The sequence below is a fragment of the Gadus morhua genome, chromosome 18, assembly GCF_902167405.1.
Source record: "Gadus morhua chromosome 18, gadMor3.0, whole genome shotgun sequence".
Taxonomy (NCBI): Eukaryota; Metazoa; Chordata; class Actinopteri; order Gadiformes; family Gadidae; genus Gadus; species Gadus morhua.
In genome coordinates this window covers 11399438-11416099 of record NC_044065.1, presented here as the reverse complement: position 1 = coordinate 11416099, position 16662 = coordinate 11399438, and the positions used below count along the sequence as shown (strand labels likewise).

General features: G+C 42.0%; 1 protein-coding gene across 1 annotated transcript; it reads right to left on the bottom strand.

The window, feature by feature from the left end:
- Window positions 1-133: 133 nt before the first annotated feature.
- On the bottom strand, window positions 134-15673 carry fam13c (family with sequence similarity 13 member C). Its single transcript, XM_030340951.1, has 11 exons — window positions 14669-15673; window positions 10030-10471; window positions 8738-8876; window positions 8087-8168; window positions 6544-6625; window positions 5802-5925; window positions 5267-5350; window positions 4769-4867; window positions 4288-4487; window positions 3851-3952; window positions 134-3175 (listed from the first exon to the last, which is right to left on the bottom strand). Exons 1-11 carry the CDS (start codon window positions 14883-14885, stop codon window positions 3061-3063), a joined length of 1686 nt encoding a protein of 561 aa, XP_030196811.1. The 5' UTR covers window positions 14886-15673; the 3' UTR covers window positions 134-3060.
- Window positions 15674-16662: the final 989 nt, after the last annotated feature.

The following is a 16662-nucleotide window of genomic DNA, read 5'->3' as shown; positions in this document are numbered from 1 at the left end:
AACCAAGTTTTATTGAGAATCTTTCTTGGTTAAAACTTGAATGCGGTACAATCTGGAATAACTGCAGTAGGGTTGTGGCATTGGTGCAGCATATTTTTCTGTTTGTCTGCTTGGTGCAGTGTTAATTATTTTTGAACATATCAAATACGGTGTGCTTATCTAACAAAATAAACAGGTAAAATAAAAGTTTTTTTTTGCAAAATATTTAATTTCAAGTCATAAAAAAAGTTGTTGCACAATGAACTGGAAGTCATTTTTTGTTGTCATATCAACCATTTGTCATTTACGAGAGCGGATTTTCTATTTAAATAAACATAACATACCAACACCAACACATACAGACATGCACAGAAAAAGTAAACAACCAACCACTACGAAACTACAACACAATCTTGCTGGAATTTTTAAGTCTGTTAGTAGTTTGTACAATCCCAGATATGTTCAATTACACACAGTGTAATCATACTTTCAGTTCTCCCTCAAACCCTCTGAGATATACTGCATTTACACTGAAAAACGTAAGTATGGACCGTCATTAATGTAAAGACTTGTTTTCTACAAATGACCCCAATACTCTTCATAAATAGAGGTGTAATGAACATTTTGAATTGTTTTTTTGCCATTTTGGTCTCTGAGCCAGCCAATAAGAAGCCCCACTCCGAGTGGTCCAGGGAATGCAGATTCTACACATGTATACAGGGCCCTCACAGTGACCTAAACCAACCAAACTAATATGTGTTGACATATATAGCACAGTGTGTCCACCTCCTACATGATGGGTCAAGCTAGAGCCGTCTAGCCAGTGCCAGGGATCCCCTATCTCCCTTCAGGTCAGGTTGTGGTCTATTTTGGATGGGATCTTAAGGGTTATTGAGACCTCTGTCTTGTATAATGTGTATGGTTAGTCCTTAACTGATACCTCACACCAGAAGTCAAGAGTTATCAAAGGTACATTTACACATTTCACTTATACACTACTTAAAATGCTTTTATTTTTTTAAACGTTGGGTTTTTAAACATGCTTCCCTGCGACCAGCTTTAAGCTCACAGACAAGTATGCAATAATTGTGATTCTATATATATATATACTTAATAATAATAATAATAATAATACAGTGATGACGCTTCACTGATTTCACTGAAAAACACACGTGCAGAAAGAAAAATGGGATGGATTTGTGATCATAAATCATTCACATTAATTTATGGATATAAAAGAATACAATACAATACAAAAAAATAAAATAAAACAAACAGCAGTCCAATGTGTTGAAACAGTTGGACTTTTCAGTGAACTGTACCATCCTGAAGAATCACATGCAACACAAGATTTTTACCAACCCTGCAATACATTGGAGATAAAGGAAGGCTCCTCAATAAATGCACAAAGGGCCTGTTTGAGACCAGGTTCTTCCTCGTGCGTGACACCTGTGTCAATTAGGTCCTGAAGATAAAAGTTAAAACAAAACACTTTTACAAACTTCCTCATTGTCACATGTGATCTGTTTACTTAACAGTTTTAAATTATATCAATTATATTTAACAGTAGACATTTATTAGCTGCTATTTGTATGGTTTGCATACATTGTGTGCAAATGTAAACAGATTAACATGTATAGAGGAGTATGTATGAATACACATATTGCATATGAATCCAAAGGAAAAATATGGATTATAATGCATAATACTCTTAGGCTTTGGCAAAATATAATATCATCTCCTTTAATGTGCCACGTATGGCATAAGGAACGGTTATTTTTCCTTTTTTTGTCTGGAACTATCACAAAGAGTAGTTTCCACAATAAAGTGAATCATTTGAAGATTCATATATAAGTTATCAACATGTCATTGCACCTTTGCCCATCATTCTAGAAAGATATCCTTTGACTAATTTCCACTTAAACATAATCTGAGCCATTCTAAAGTGAAACAAGGATAAACTCTTTTCTATCTTGTCATTGAGCAGAAGCTTTTCTCCAAAGTGATGTGAATACAGATCCATTTCATTCAGGATCATTCCGATTCTGTAGGCACACTTCTACTGAACGCCTTCAATCAATCGATCAAGGGGGCGAATCTACCGCGTAGTTTAGATGACGGTTGATAAAAAAAGAGGTGATATTGATGCAATATGATCAAATTTTCTGAATAAACTAGTCCAACTGAAACTTGTTTGCTCTTTGAACCCCACTATAACCAGCGCCAACACGTTCAACAGCAACAACAATAAATGGTCGACACTTATCACACATTAAGTTCCCACTCGACAAAGTGCTTCTATGTGTTGAGCAGCCCTCTGCGGTCCTTTGTTCTTCTCATGCCTGCTCCTCGGTATTAAAGTGCATTCTAGTGTCAGTGTTGAACGCACCCCTCACCTATTCCCACCCTCTGGATTCATTTTTTTAGGGGGGTTATAAATCACAATGTTGTTTACACCACAGAAAAAGGTTTGATTTGCTCAAATTAATCATAGCGATGGATCCCTACTTGCCCATGAACTACATGTATATAGGAGCGGGAACAAATGTCATGTTAGAAAATAACGAGTATACAAATCGAACGTTGAAGTTGAGCATGTGCACACATAGACACTCAAGGTCATCACAATAGATAGAAAAGTCTAGGCCAAGGTTTTGGTGTCTGAAATAGAATCTGTTGAAAGGTCAAAGGCATTTTTGAGTTGATCAGTTGATAGGTATCATTGTTGCTGAGTCCACCTAAAGAGAATCAATATACACCTTAAATCACTTCTATCATTAAAATTGTTGACTTAGCCCCTCACACGTATGCAGGTATGCATCTCAGTGAGTACACTTGGGAGAAGACTTGGAGGACAGGACATGAGGATAAAGTCGCTTTACGTTTACGCTTCCTGCGTATTCACAGCAAGTGAGTACACTTGAGTCTATTTAGTGTACACTTATTGAGTCGACTTAGTGTACATTTATGCCATTCACACTTTTCAGGGTGCACACTTTGGTGGCACAAAAATGAACTATTTGTATATGTACGGTACTTTAATTACAAAAGAAGACCAGGGAGTAGCGTTGCTGTCGCTGGCTAGTTCACTTCCTGTTTGCTGATGAGGATCTCCAGGAGGCGGAGCTTAGCCTTGAGCTGTTTGTACTCCTGGTACTCCTCCGACATGGGCGTGCGGTCCTCCTTCTGGCACGTTCTGTGAGCAATAAACACACAGACACAGGTCGCTCAGAACCAACGGTTCTCAGCCACAAAGGAATAGTAGATCCGTTGTCGATGTCGCAAACAACATATCTATGTTGTTTGCATGAAAAAGGGACGAACAGAAGATGTTGATCTCAGAGAGCACACAACATAGGACTAAGCATTGTGTAGCACCTTATCCTAGCTATCTTTGTTGAAAACAGGGAACGGGTTAACCTAGTAATTGTGCTTGGTACTTGTTTTTATGAATAAGTTAACTGTAACGATAGCGCTAAATTAATGTTTATCTTTCTACAAGACTTTCTGCAACTTGAGTAATTTTTTTAATAACCTAAAAATAAAATAATTTATTTTATTGCTTGAAATAATTATATATTTTCATATTATAAATTAATACTTTTTTTGACCAATCAGATCGCTTGAACTAACTTTTTTTTTTCTAACCAATAAAATGGGTTAATTTTTTTTCAACCAATCGGATGGCTCGGAATATATGCATTTTTCAAAACAAGAAAACGCACTACAAACCGTGGTTTGGTCTCAGTAAGATATGGGCTTTAAGCTAAGAACCATGGTATGGCAAACTAATCTGACAAATCATGCTTCAGAGCACTCTGCTTTGAGGTCAGTGCTTCTGGGAGCAGTCCAGCATTAAGCGGTCGCTCACCTTCCGGTCTGTCTGTAGAACTCGTCCTCAAACTCCCTCAGGCCTTTACGGATCCTCTTCTTCTCCACCCGCGTCTCACGCAAGCTCAGCACCAGCTCCGACCTGCGCGGTCAGAAATTGTTTTAGAAAAACTCCTGAAATGAAGTAATCCGATGTAGATACAGGATTCATTTATTTTTCAGGTTATATTCCAATATTATTCATGCGAAACAAAACATTGTTTCACTTGTTTCAGTACAATAAGACAAATGTATGTAAACCCAAGGATATCTCTGCTAACGTGTTACTACATGCATATTATGTATGTGTCTGTGTCATGTTAAGAGCTGTTATAGATGGTAGACCAATTCTGATTGGTTTCCTCGTTAGGGAAAACCAATATATTTTGGCTTTTGGCTTTTTCCAGTAAGGTGTCTCCATGGTGACATTATGTGTACCTGGACGCTTCATGGAGATTTATGACCGTGATAGGAGACTTCTCGCGGACGTCCTTCACCTCCACTATGGGAGACACTAAGGCCGGGTCACTGTCCCGGTCACTGTCCTCCTCATTGGCTGCTTGCCACGTCACTCTGCAAGGGGGCGGGGCCGGTTGATGGTGGTTGGTGTAATCTTCATCTGAGCCCTCTTCTTCCTCCTAACCATGACGGAAAAGATGACACATTATTCGTTTTATAGTTAAAATGCATTTACATTCACATGTATAGTATTCTCAATCCAATGTTTTTACCCATTGACAAGTTGAAGGTAATTTTTAGTTTTTATTGTCACAAAGGATGTTACATGGTTGAAAGGAAGTGACATTTAGTTGCATGAACTGACACAACTCGCAGACGACACTTAGAAAACATTTATTATTACAGATAATAATAATTTCCAAGTCCCATAAGAGCTATAAGGGTCCAATGAGCCTCTTACTATGGTTGTGATGGTGGTGGGGCTGGCACACAGGAGACGCTTGATCATTTGGTACCTGTCATAGAGAGGCTTCACCAGGTTCCTCCCCTGCTTAGAACCCTGGAGGGGAGGGAGGGAGGGAGAGAGAGAGAGAGAGAGAGAGAGAGAGAGAGAGAGAGAGAGAGAGAGAGAGAGAGAGAGAGAGAGAGAGAGAGAGAGAGAGAGAGAGAGAGAGAGAGAGAGAGAGAGAGAGAGAGAGAGAGAGAGAGAGAGAGAGAGAGAGAGAGAGAGAATATGAGGTATATAGCAGGAAAAAACGATATCCATTTGAGAAGAAAGCGAAGAGGGAAACAGCGAAAGTAAAAAGGATGGGAAGAAATGACATAAACGTAACAAAATAATAATATTAAGTAAAAAAATTAGATACACAGACATTTGTCTTCAGTTTTGGGTTTGAATGCATTGCCTGACTAAATGACTCAATGTTATTGTGATGTGAGGACTGCAGGTCTCCCTCACCGGCCGTCCGTGGAGACTCTCGAAGTACAGCAGACATTTCTGCAGCGTGATCTTCTCCAGCACCATCTGGCCCTGAGTCATCTCCTAGGGACCCAGCACACACAGGGTCAGCCCGAAGACAGGGACACTATGAGCAGGTATACACACACACACACGCAGTAGGAGCACACACAGTACTGAAAGCATACACATGGGACACACACATAGCACGCATTTGGAGCACACATGGTACTCGGGGCATACACATGGGACACACACACACAGCAAGCACATGGAACATGTAGACAGAAACAAATATAACGCACACACAAGCACATAGACAATCACACACACACAAGCACACATACACACAGATAGAGGCACACAAAAGACACACAGCACTCGCACAGAACATACACAGAGACACAAAGACACACACACACACAAACACACATATAGAAATGTACGCAAGCGTTTACTACAGAGTAGACTACATACAAACTCAAGCTGTGTCACACACAAAAAACACACATGCATATTTTGTTTGGTTCTTTACCTTCATATTGTCAGGCAAGCCTAATGTTTGTCTCTTTTCTCGTAGCCTCCCGAATAGTGACTCAACCGTTTCCTCTAATGTGGGTTCGTGTTGCTCTGGCTCCCCCTGCTGGCTAGAACCGCCCCTGCAACACAAGATCAAAAGTGAATCAACAATGAATAAAGTTTAACGTTAAATTCGGGAGTCACATTCAATTAAAGTTTGCCAGTGGTGCATTGATCAAAGTTAAAATTACGACGCGGATAAAATTACAGTTTAATGATAAATTGTCTGCTGCACTTAGAGCAGGTAAAAAATTTAAATAAATATAATTTTAAAATTATTTATTAAAATAGAACATGATGAATAGTAGAAGATTTGAATCATCTATGTAAGAAAAAATTGTTGGACAGCAAAATGCATCATGAGATTTTTTGTTGGTGATACTCCCTCATTTTTAGAGGCCTCAAGAGAGTTGGAGTACTTTAAAATCCTTGATCAACCTAAACATAACCTAACCTATTTTACCATAACATAACCCAGGCTAATTAAAATTGGTCTCACGTAAGAAACGCATTGGCAGTTTCAAACACAACAACACAAGTCAAATTAAAGGGATACTTCACCCATTTATAACCGGCGTTCTATCATAATAAAATCGCTATTGTAATATAAATAAATATATATATAAATATCAGTCTAAACCAGTCTCCCCTTGGCCCACTTTTGCGATTTGCAAGCCCTTTAATAACACGAGGGGTACCTGGACAGCTGATTGGAGTCCCCAGTTGTTCCCTCCGGGCCCAGGTCGTTTGAATCAAACACAGAGTGTCTCAGCTTCATCTCTAGGAAGATATAGCACCCCAAGAGGACAGATGGAAGATAACATGTGTTCATGTTGCATTATTACAATTGATTCAAATAAATACAGCAGTCAAGCAAGTCAAATAATCATATCATACTCTGCTTTCATATAAATATCTCAAATATGGATAATAAATGCTTCACATAGCAATTAACAAGAATTCTACCAAACCACAATAATTCATGGTCATTACTTTGTTATTCAATTAGAGTAAAAAATGCCATAATATCCTTTTTAAAAAATATTTTTCATAAAATACCGTTTTTAATGCTTGTTTCTAATAGCTGTGTTTCAATCCCCCTGCTTTCATGCGAATTTTGAAGCATTGAATCAACAGTAATTGAAACACCAACATTTGCATAAAAATCCTCTAATTCGCAGAAAAGTTTATCCGCTCGCTTGAGGTGGTTTTTGACTCATGCGAAAGAGAGTAAATGCGCAAAATGCGAGATGGAAACAGACCTTTCGAAACAGCTGTGACGTAGCGAACATTGAACACACAGGACTAACAACGTCTTTTCGATTTCCGCATAACGACCATAGATTAGAAAACAAAAGGAGTTCTTTAATACTTGGGAATAACATGAGAATGAATGAAACGCGCATACGCATTTAAAAGACAGCGTTTACAGGAAGAGCGTCATTATTGCGCATCTAGGACCCCGAGTCGATCTGGCAGCCGAGTCAATCCGACACCCTCACCGGCCATAGCAACCCTGCCGACCTCAACTTGTAGCACCAATATATATATATTTTTAAGCGTATACATAGACACATATATATATATATATATATATATATATATATATATATATATATATATATATATATATATATATATATATATATATATAGGATGTCTATGTTTGTATATCCTTTAATTATACAGTGTCCATTAATCCGTGATATATAGACTCCTACTAAGAAGTTCCAGTCAAATTGTCTGTTCAGCCTTAAAAACGAGAGCTGGTCAATTGTGAAAAATGAATTCAACTGTAATCAGAAAACGCGGTTATATGCTATAGACCATATAGTATCTGAGGTATAAAGGCTGGGATGAATTTGGAATTATAAATATGTAGCTACAATGTATCCTTTAAATACATCCATGGAACAGATGGCCAATGAGAATAATAGATATGTGTGGACCGCTGAAGAGGTAAAACTTTTCCTTGCTCACTTCAAAGAAAAAAACATTACAGCTATTTTAGATGGAGAACAATAACGCAATTCCACTATATATCAAGACCTAAAAGAGAGCATGTTATCAAAATCATACGACAAGCCCTGGAATGTGTGTAGTTTTCCACTCCAACAAATTGTTGGAAACGCACCTAATTCAAATTTCTTTTTTGCGAACTTTCTAAAGATTCGCTTCACCTTTAGCAGGAAACGTGACTAGTGACTTTGACTGTGTTGATGAGTAATAACTAATTCTAACCCTTGAGCTGTTTTCGTGACTTGGCCAGGTCCAACATCACCTTTACCATCTCAGGGTTGGCGTTCTTGTCGTTGTAAGACGGCTGAAAAATAAAAACAACAGCATAAACAAATTAATGAAACAGAAAAACAAAGCGGGAGACTGAACTCAAGACTACTCTGCTACTATTTCTATTAAGATTTAAATACTATATTGAAACATATTGAATTTATTTATAAAATAAACAAGGACAGCGAACTCTCTACATATAACAGTATTTGACAAATTTGAAATAGCACACTTGAAAGTACTATCATCAGGCAACTCACCCTTTTCTTAAAGGAACCCTATGCATCTGTGTGGTAGTAGTGTGCTTCTTGCTGTATAATAACTGAATACACAATGTATTTCTCAATTACTAATTATGTTTGTAATTACCCTGATCATTTGTGTCATCCAATACTATCATTGTTATTTGTACAGTATACATATATTATTTATATGTATTTCCATTCTATCCGCAGTCTTCTAGCATTACCATCACATTCCCAATAGAGGGTGCTAAAACAACGGTTAAAATACATGCATTCAGAAATAAACACAGCGTTTGTTGGGGATTCCCTCAAGCATGAACCTGTTGACTCCACAGCTCTGTGTTCAAAGACTGCACACCTTGTAGTTCATTTCCTGTTCGAAGCGTTCCTCGAAACGGCGGACTTTCTTCTTCAGGGTGCCGATGTGTCGAGTGAGGAGAGGTACGGAGGAAGGAGACACCACCGCTGGTCCCTCGGTCCGCTCGCGACCTCTTGCCCTGAAGAGAAAGGAGCTCAGAGGTCAGAGGTCGTCATAGTTCTACCACTCCTGCTCTTCCTCTCTTCTCTTCCTCTTCATCTCACCACTGTTATGAAGATAGGCTTGGGCTGCAGCTAGTTAAATATATACCAGAAAAGTATAAATACAATCAGTGAAATATAAGATGTAATTTATTCAAACTAATATGAATTGGGTTAGGGAGCATAATAAAAGTCTGGTCTTTTTATTATACTTTTTATTATACTCTTCTATTCAGACTTTTATTAAGAAGAATCTGAGTATATACATGGCTGCAATGGAAGAGATGAAAGCTATTCATACTCTTTATCATGAAGTCAGTTAGCCTTAATTAGTGTCACTGCATTTCATGCACAGATGACTCCGGACTATAGGGCATGTGTGCAAAAATTAGCGAGAGACACACACACAAACACACACATATATACACAAACACACACACAGAAAAGGCGGACAGACACAGAGACACACAAACACAGGGACGGACACAACCACACACACTCAGATCTACAAAGTAAAATCCTGTTATAACTGGTCGAAAGAAATGAGCTGTAACGCAGTGAATTAAAATTCACAAAGACAAGAGGAACCAAAGATGAAAATAGAACATGAAATATCACGCCATGGGGGCAATCGCAATGAAACTGAATTTCTTTGGTTGCTGCGTTGGAGCGGAAAGTCATCCGATGACCTGAGGGGCTGTTCTGAACACTCATTGTGATGAACCTGTTATCCACCAGACATGGCCTCTGGCAGTACCGGAAATACACAGACGGACAGACAGACAAAGAGCAGAGAGAAAGGGAGAGAGAGAGAGAGAGAAAGAGAAAGAGAAACAGAGAGAAAGAGAGAGAGAGAGACAGAGACAGAGACAGAGAGACAGAGAGAAAGAGAGAAAGAGAGAGAGAGATTTCAGACAGAGAGAGAGAGATTTCAGACCGCACAGATTTACATACAGACACCAGACAGACAGACAGACAAACCACCAGAAAGTCAGGCAATGAGACAGACAGGCAGACAAACACACAGAGGGAATCGAAAGAGAGACAGCGAGAGTCAAGGAGAGACCGATACAAGGACAGACAGAAAGAAAGACAGGTTGGACCGGCAGACACAGGCGGCCGGACACTCACAGCATGTACTGCTGGGCGCAGGGCGGCGATGGCGCGGCCTCGGGGTCCGAGTTGAACCTCAGGCTGTGGCCAGAGCAGCGCGGCGACGGCAGTGGGCTGTGGCCCCCACCTATCAGGTGGAGGAGGGCCCCCGCCCCTCCGTCCACCTCCCCTCCTCCCCCTTCCCGCCCGTCCTCCCCTCCGTAGAGCGCCAGCGCCCCCCCGAAGTCGCCGCTCGCCCCGGGGACGCCACCGCCGCCGCCGCCACGCTGGGGGGAGTAGGGCGAGGGGTGGGGGCTGGGCGGGGGGGTGAGGGGGTGCAGAGGCTGGAGGGACGGGTGGTGGTGGTGGTGGTGGTTGAGGTCCGGCTGGTGCTGGTGCTGCTGCTGCTGGTGGGCATGCAGAGGCGCCAAGGGCTGGTGCTTGGTGGACTGCGGGGGTCTGGTGTAGACCCTCAGCGACTCTGAGGTGGAGGAGACACGGCGCAACACACAGAGACAGTGTTGCTGTTAATCCCCATTAGTCTTCAGAGGATTCTTCTGTCGTAAGCATCTGCATAATTCAGATACAGGTCATAGAGGTTAGGCTAGGGAGGCTGCAGATACAGGGGATCGAACCGAGAACCTCTCGGGTGGGAGTCAGGAGTAGGACATCCATGTCGCGGGCTACCCTATTGTTACCCCGGTATGTAGCACATCTCATCACGTTTAGCACAAAGGCGTTGGATTCCCACCGGAGCCATGCCATGCTACAACATGTATGCACTCACAATGCTGCAAGATGCTTTGGAAGGAAGCATCGATTCCAATGGCGCATATTAGCAGCAGCCACTGATGTGAGCAGACTGCCGTCAGCACGGGATGAACCCCCTGAGACGCCCTTCAGAGTTACCGAATCAAAAGTAAACAGGGAGCAGGTTGGTGAGGTCTAACGGACGGCAGTCTAATTGAGTGGATTAAGGCAGTACTTTTTATAAAAAAAAAATGGGCATAGAACTCCTACAGACATCCGTGGCATGCATTTGCTTGTTTCCTATGGAAACAAGATCATGCAGCAGCAAATCTGGCAGTTGCTCCGATATTAGCTGCTCTCAGCCTCACTTGGAATTTCCTATGAAAACAATAATCTGTGTAATCTGTCACATATAGAGTTAACCTGCATGGCTGACTGTCCCATAACAATAGCCGCTTTATGCCAAGGGAAAATATAGACATAAATGACACATGTATTCATAATGATGATTATGGAAAAGCCGTACATAGAAAGCAACCTTAGAAAAGCGTTGAAAAAAATAATCAGATATGAGCCAAATATATTGCATGTAAGATAAGATCAAATATATATAAATATAAATATATATCATCATAAAAAAAAAAATATATATATATGTATATATATATACATAGAAAACCGAAAGACCACTGAACTGTTTGGCACATGGTGCTTTACAAGATGACGTTCATAACACAGTGACAGAATAAGGAAGACAGGAGGAAGGTATAGGTATAGAGGGGAGACTGAGCTGTTGGGCACATTGGAAAGGCTCCGTCATCAAGCGGTGAGCCTTGCAGTGGCTATAAAGAAGCAGTGTTGAGCCTTGTAGAGAAAGGCTCCTCAGAGGATCTTCTGTTAGCGCCTGTGCTGTGCAATCAGCAGCCAGCCCTCACGTGCCAGCCTTAGAGTCAGAGTGTGTGCGTGTGTGTCTCTCCATGTATGTGTGTGTCTGTCTTTGTGACTGTCTACTGTGTGTGTGTGTGTGTGTGTGTGTGTGTGTGTGTCTCTGTGTGTGTGTCTGTCTTTGTGACTGTCTACTGTGTGTGTGTGTGTGTGTGTCTGTCTTTGTGACTGTCTACTGTGTGTGTGTGTGTGTGTGTGTGTGTGTGTGTGTGTGTGTGTGTCTTTGTGACTGTCTACTGTGTGTGTGTGTGTGTGTCTGTCTTTGTGACTGTCTACTGTGTGTGTGTGTGTGTGTGTGTGTGTGTGTGTGTGTGTGTGTGTGTGTGTGTGTGTGTGTGTGTGTGTGTGTTCTATAAATAGCAGAGTAGGCATGGCTCAGCAGACTGCAGACTGCGGTGGGCACAGGCAGGTGGTGTGTCTTGCGTGAGAGAGGGGCAGAGCGGCGCACGCGCTATGCTTCCTGAAACCTGAAATAATGATGACATTTAGTCTCTGCTTTCACGGCCGCGATAAATAAGTGCCCGAAATCGTGTCCGCACACTTAACTACTTGTATGTCCCCCAGGTACGGCTGTGATGTGATTCAACTTTTTTTTACTGCACATTCCGTACATTCTTTACATTCTTTTATAATTAAATTCTCAGTCATACCCAAGAGGGTGTGATAACGTCACTTAATTTACAGAGTGTAATGATAATGATTGAACTAGATGTGATTTACATAATTACCAAAATATTTATATAGCGTTTGGTTTTTAATGCATTTGCAAATTTTCTCCTTCAAGGTTTTGCTTAACTTTAAAACAAACCACATTTGCATTTAGTCAATTTGCTTTCATCCAAAGCGATGGAGAGAAGTACAATCAAAGCATATAATCAACATTAGAGCAGCTACCAAAGTTGCTAGTTCCTAAAAAAGACAGTGCAGAGTGGGTATAGGAATAAGCATACAAAGCTAGCAGAGGTTTTATTTTTCCGGGTAGTCAAGTGAATAATAGGGAGTTAAAATGCGTTCGATAACCCTTTCTTATTATAAAATTCAGATGAAGCAAATCTGTTTGTTCCATAAAAAAAATGGCATAGGTGATATATTATGTATTAAGGTCAACCACAGACGCTGCCAACCAGAGTTTATCAAAGAAAGGAGGTTGTGGTATTGTACGTATTGCACGCAGACCTTCAGAATGTAGGCTACCGTATACTCAAGTGTGTCGGTGCCTTTATGTCCTACGCGGCCTTGCTAACAAGCGCTATGTAACGCAGCTAGCCACGATATAATGACACTCAGTAATGATGACACACTAGTGAGAGCCATGCAGAAGCAGAAACAGCTGTTTCGTCTGGGTGAAGCTGTTGATTTTAAACCGCTGAAGAAATAAGTGGCACACCATGCTAACAGAAGAGAAAGAGTGAGTGAAAGCGGAGTGGGAGAGAGCGAGAGAGAGAAGGAAAGACCAGCAGCAGAACCCTATACAATTAATGGTCACAGGAAGTTAGTGAACTGAAGGATTGAAAGAGACAAACTACCAATAAAGACGATATGGCTGGTTAAGTGGATTAACACAAACGCCCGTCATATTGAACTGTCTCCTATAATAGTGATACTGCTCTCAAGTAATCATCATAAACCATATTTAAATAATTCAAAAGCAGCTAACAAACAGTGTTCGGCGCGGTGAAACGATGTCCTCTCTGATCTCAGAGGGGATTGAATGGTCTTGCCCGAGCAAGGAGCTGAACCAAAACCACATGGATGAATGGCAGTTTGCCCAACTTCGGTCACCCAGGGCAACAGGATAACCAGTGCTATGGAGCGTTGTGGGGTCTTTAGGAGGAGCATGGTGATATTATATGTGTGATGCAGATGGCTGCCTATATGTTGTAAATAACATAGAAATGAACGGATGAACTGGCAACATGTCAACTGTGGGCTGAAATAGAATGAGTGGATAGGAAAAGATAGGTGACTTCTGGTTAGGCTGAAATGTTTTGGGATGAAGCCCAATGTCTACTCTACAGGCTGCATTTCAAATCTCCAGTGCATGTCTGTAGGTGGGTCTGTGTGTCTGTGTGTGTGTGTGCACGTGCGTGCGTGTGTAGATGTGTGCCTGTTTGTGTTTGTAGACGTGTATAGATGTGGGCCGTTTGTGTGTGTAGATGTATGCGTGTGTGTCTGCGTGATTGTGTATGTGTGTCTGTGTGTGTCTGCGTGTGTGTTTGCTTTTTGTGTTTGTGTGTGTTTAGATGTGTGCATATGTGTGTGCGTGTGTGTTCTTTGTGTGGGTGTGTGTACGTGTGTATTTGTGTGTGTGTGTGTGTGTGTGTGTGTGGGGAAAGGTCTGTGTGAAGGTGTGTGGGTGTGTTTTGTGTGTAGGGTTGTGTGTGTATGTGGGTATAAGTGTAGGTGTGTGTGTGTGCATGTGGTTGTGTGCGTAGGTGTGTGTGCGTGTGTCTGTGTGTGTCTGTGTGGGAGTGAGTCATACACCAAGTCAATTCAATATACAAGTCAATGGCTGGATGACGTAATTGCTTTAACCAAAATGTGATTCAAGACTAAATAAACTAATGGAAGGTCAAAGTTCAATAAGTTCAAACCATCACTACAGCCCAAATGTTACAAGAGCTAACACCAACAGATTTTCTTTCTACACCCAGTGGCTTGAATAAAAAGAATCCACATCCACATAGATCTGTATTTATAAAAAGAGATGATTCAATGAAACTAGTGACGTGAATAAGAGCCAGGGGGAGGAGGTGCTGGTGGTTTGCGTGGTGTTGGTGGCGGTGGTGTGGGTGGTCATAGCTGTAGCAGTGCAAGGAGGAATGAGCGAATAGCCGAAACGTAAACGCACTGAATAACTGATTGGATGTTTTCTGGCAAAAGCAGAGCAGTCGTGACGAGCAGAGGTTAAGGAGCGATGTGATGGAGCGAGGAACACCACACATCAAAAGACACCGTGTCATGACACGCTGTAGTAGCCTACCTGGAGGGCTGTTTTCGTCTGCAGGACAGCTATGACACAGAGCCAGAGTATTGCCTTCCTTCTCTCCGCGAACGCCCATGGCACACGAAGAGCGTCCCTGCTCTTTGCTTCCTAGGGGAGGGGGGCTATTCTCTGGAGACGACCCTAACGACGGGCCGCCTTCTACCTCCAGCGCCTGGAGCTTCAACAGGGAACTTTGTAGGCAAAAGCAGAACATGCTTTTAGAGAGTCCACACGACGCCAATAAGCTAGCCAGTGAACTGCTGGAGGGGGTGTGGGGGTCTCGGTCTTGGAATCAGTTTTGTTCCCACATTGTCACGGAAACTAGGGCAGTAAGGCAAAGTGGCTGCAGCACTCTCGGATTTTTTTGTGGTTTAATATTTCAATTGTTGAAGCTTCCGATGCTTATGCCTTGGCTTGACAGAACACGCGGGAAAAAAACGAGCATGTGGATTTTTTTCATTTGCTGATCACGACGGGTTCGTCTCCGCTGGTCATTAGGCTACTTATTTTTTATTATTACTAAATCCTACCCGAAGCGAAGTAAAAAATCCTTTTAGTCGAGCCAAGAATAATCCCCCAAATGGAAATTCATTCGCAGTAAAAATCCAGCAAGCGCGCTTCCAATAAATCACTCACGCCACCAACCAGTTCCAATGCAGCTCCATCGCATTTGCGTCAAAGACGCCGTTGCCAGATCCTCTCGCTCCAATTACACAAATCTAAATATCGCGCATTGCATCCCCTCTGTCCTTCATGAAAGAATTGCAGTCTTCAATTCTATTCTGAAAACCATCGGGTGGAATCTGGAATGCACATTAAAGATATCCGTTTTCCTGACGCACGCTCGCCAAATGAATGCTTGCGTCTTCTCTGGTTGCCTTCGTGTGACTGCGCGTATGGGGCTACTGATGATGCTAATGCTGCATCGCTCTTCTCCCTACCACCCTCTCTCTCTTTCTATCCAGCCTCTCCCTACCTATCTCTACCATCGTGTCCCTCTCTCTCCCCCCTCGGTCCTTGATTATTTATACACCGGTTTGCAGAGGCGAGAGGAGGGGGCGGAGGCAAGTTTGGCGTCACGCACACTGTCCACCGAGGATCTACGTAGGTCTGACTCCTCTGATAGGCGAAGGGCTGGGAGTGGGTCAAGTTGCAGTGTGTGAGGAGGGGGGCTGTAAGGTAATGGTATGTACGTAATGTATAGGTAGTGAGTGAGTGCAAAATAGGATTGAATCGTTCTAGAGTGTGAAGGAATGTGGTGTAAATTATGAAATTACTAACATGACGAAGGAAAAAATTGAGATACGGAAGAGCTATTCCATTAAAAGATGCGTGGGAAAGATTGAGGGATTCTCAGATTTTATTTTGGTGTGAATGTTACCCAACATCAGTGGGAGCTGGGTGCTTCTCGACGTGTGTGTGTGTGTGTGTGTGTGTGTGTGTGTGTGTGTGTGTGTGTGTGTGTGTGTGTGTGTGTGAGATGAGTAATGCCCCGCCCTGGCTCCTTCGCTCATCGTCTCTCTCGCTTACTCCCCCCATTTGAGCTCGCTTTTTTTTTTATGAATGAAGCTGCAACCCTAGCCCACACCCTTTACTACACTACACACAGTCACGCTCACACACCCACACACAGGGTCGATAGGAGATAGAAGGCAGAAGACGGTATATGACCGACGCCTACACATTCTATATCGTTTATGCGTGTTTCCTGTTCCTGTGTGTGTGCCTGTGTGTGTGTGACGATTCCCATATGTCATGTGACACAAGCAAATAATCAGGGGAGTTATTGAATTCCCTGCTCAAGGGCCATTCTTCATGGCCGTGTCGATGGATCAATGGAGGTGCGATATGGGACTTATATTGCTGAGCTCAAAGCCTACAATGGACATGACATCCTCCTTTCATAAGACAATCATCTTTCATTAGCATCTGTTCCAAGGAGGCACCCTTCTAATGAATGTGTGTATGCCTGTGTTGCTTTTAATTGTATT

What these genes read in the sequence shown, in the direction of transcription:
- fam13c (XM_030340951.1), bottom strand. Translation starts at nt 14,885, where the DNA reads ATGTTCTGCTTTTGCCTACAAAGTTCCCTGTTGAAGCTCCAGGCGCTG. An exon ending in CCACCACCATCACAACCATA is followed by an intron (nt 4,488 to 4,768) that starts GTAAGAGGCTCA and finishes CGTCATGGTTAG; the next exon opens with GAGGAAGAAGAGGGCTCAGA. An exon ending in TTCTACAGACAGACCGGAAG is followed by an intron (nt 3,176 to 3,850) that starts GTGAGCGACCGC and finishes TATTGCTCACAG; the next exon opens with AACGTGCCAGAAGGAGGACC.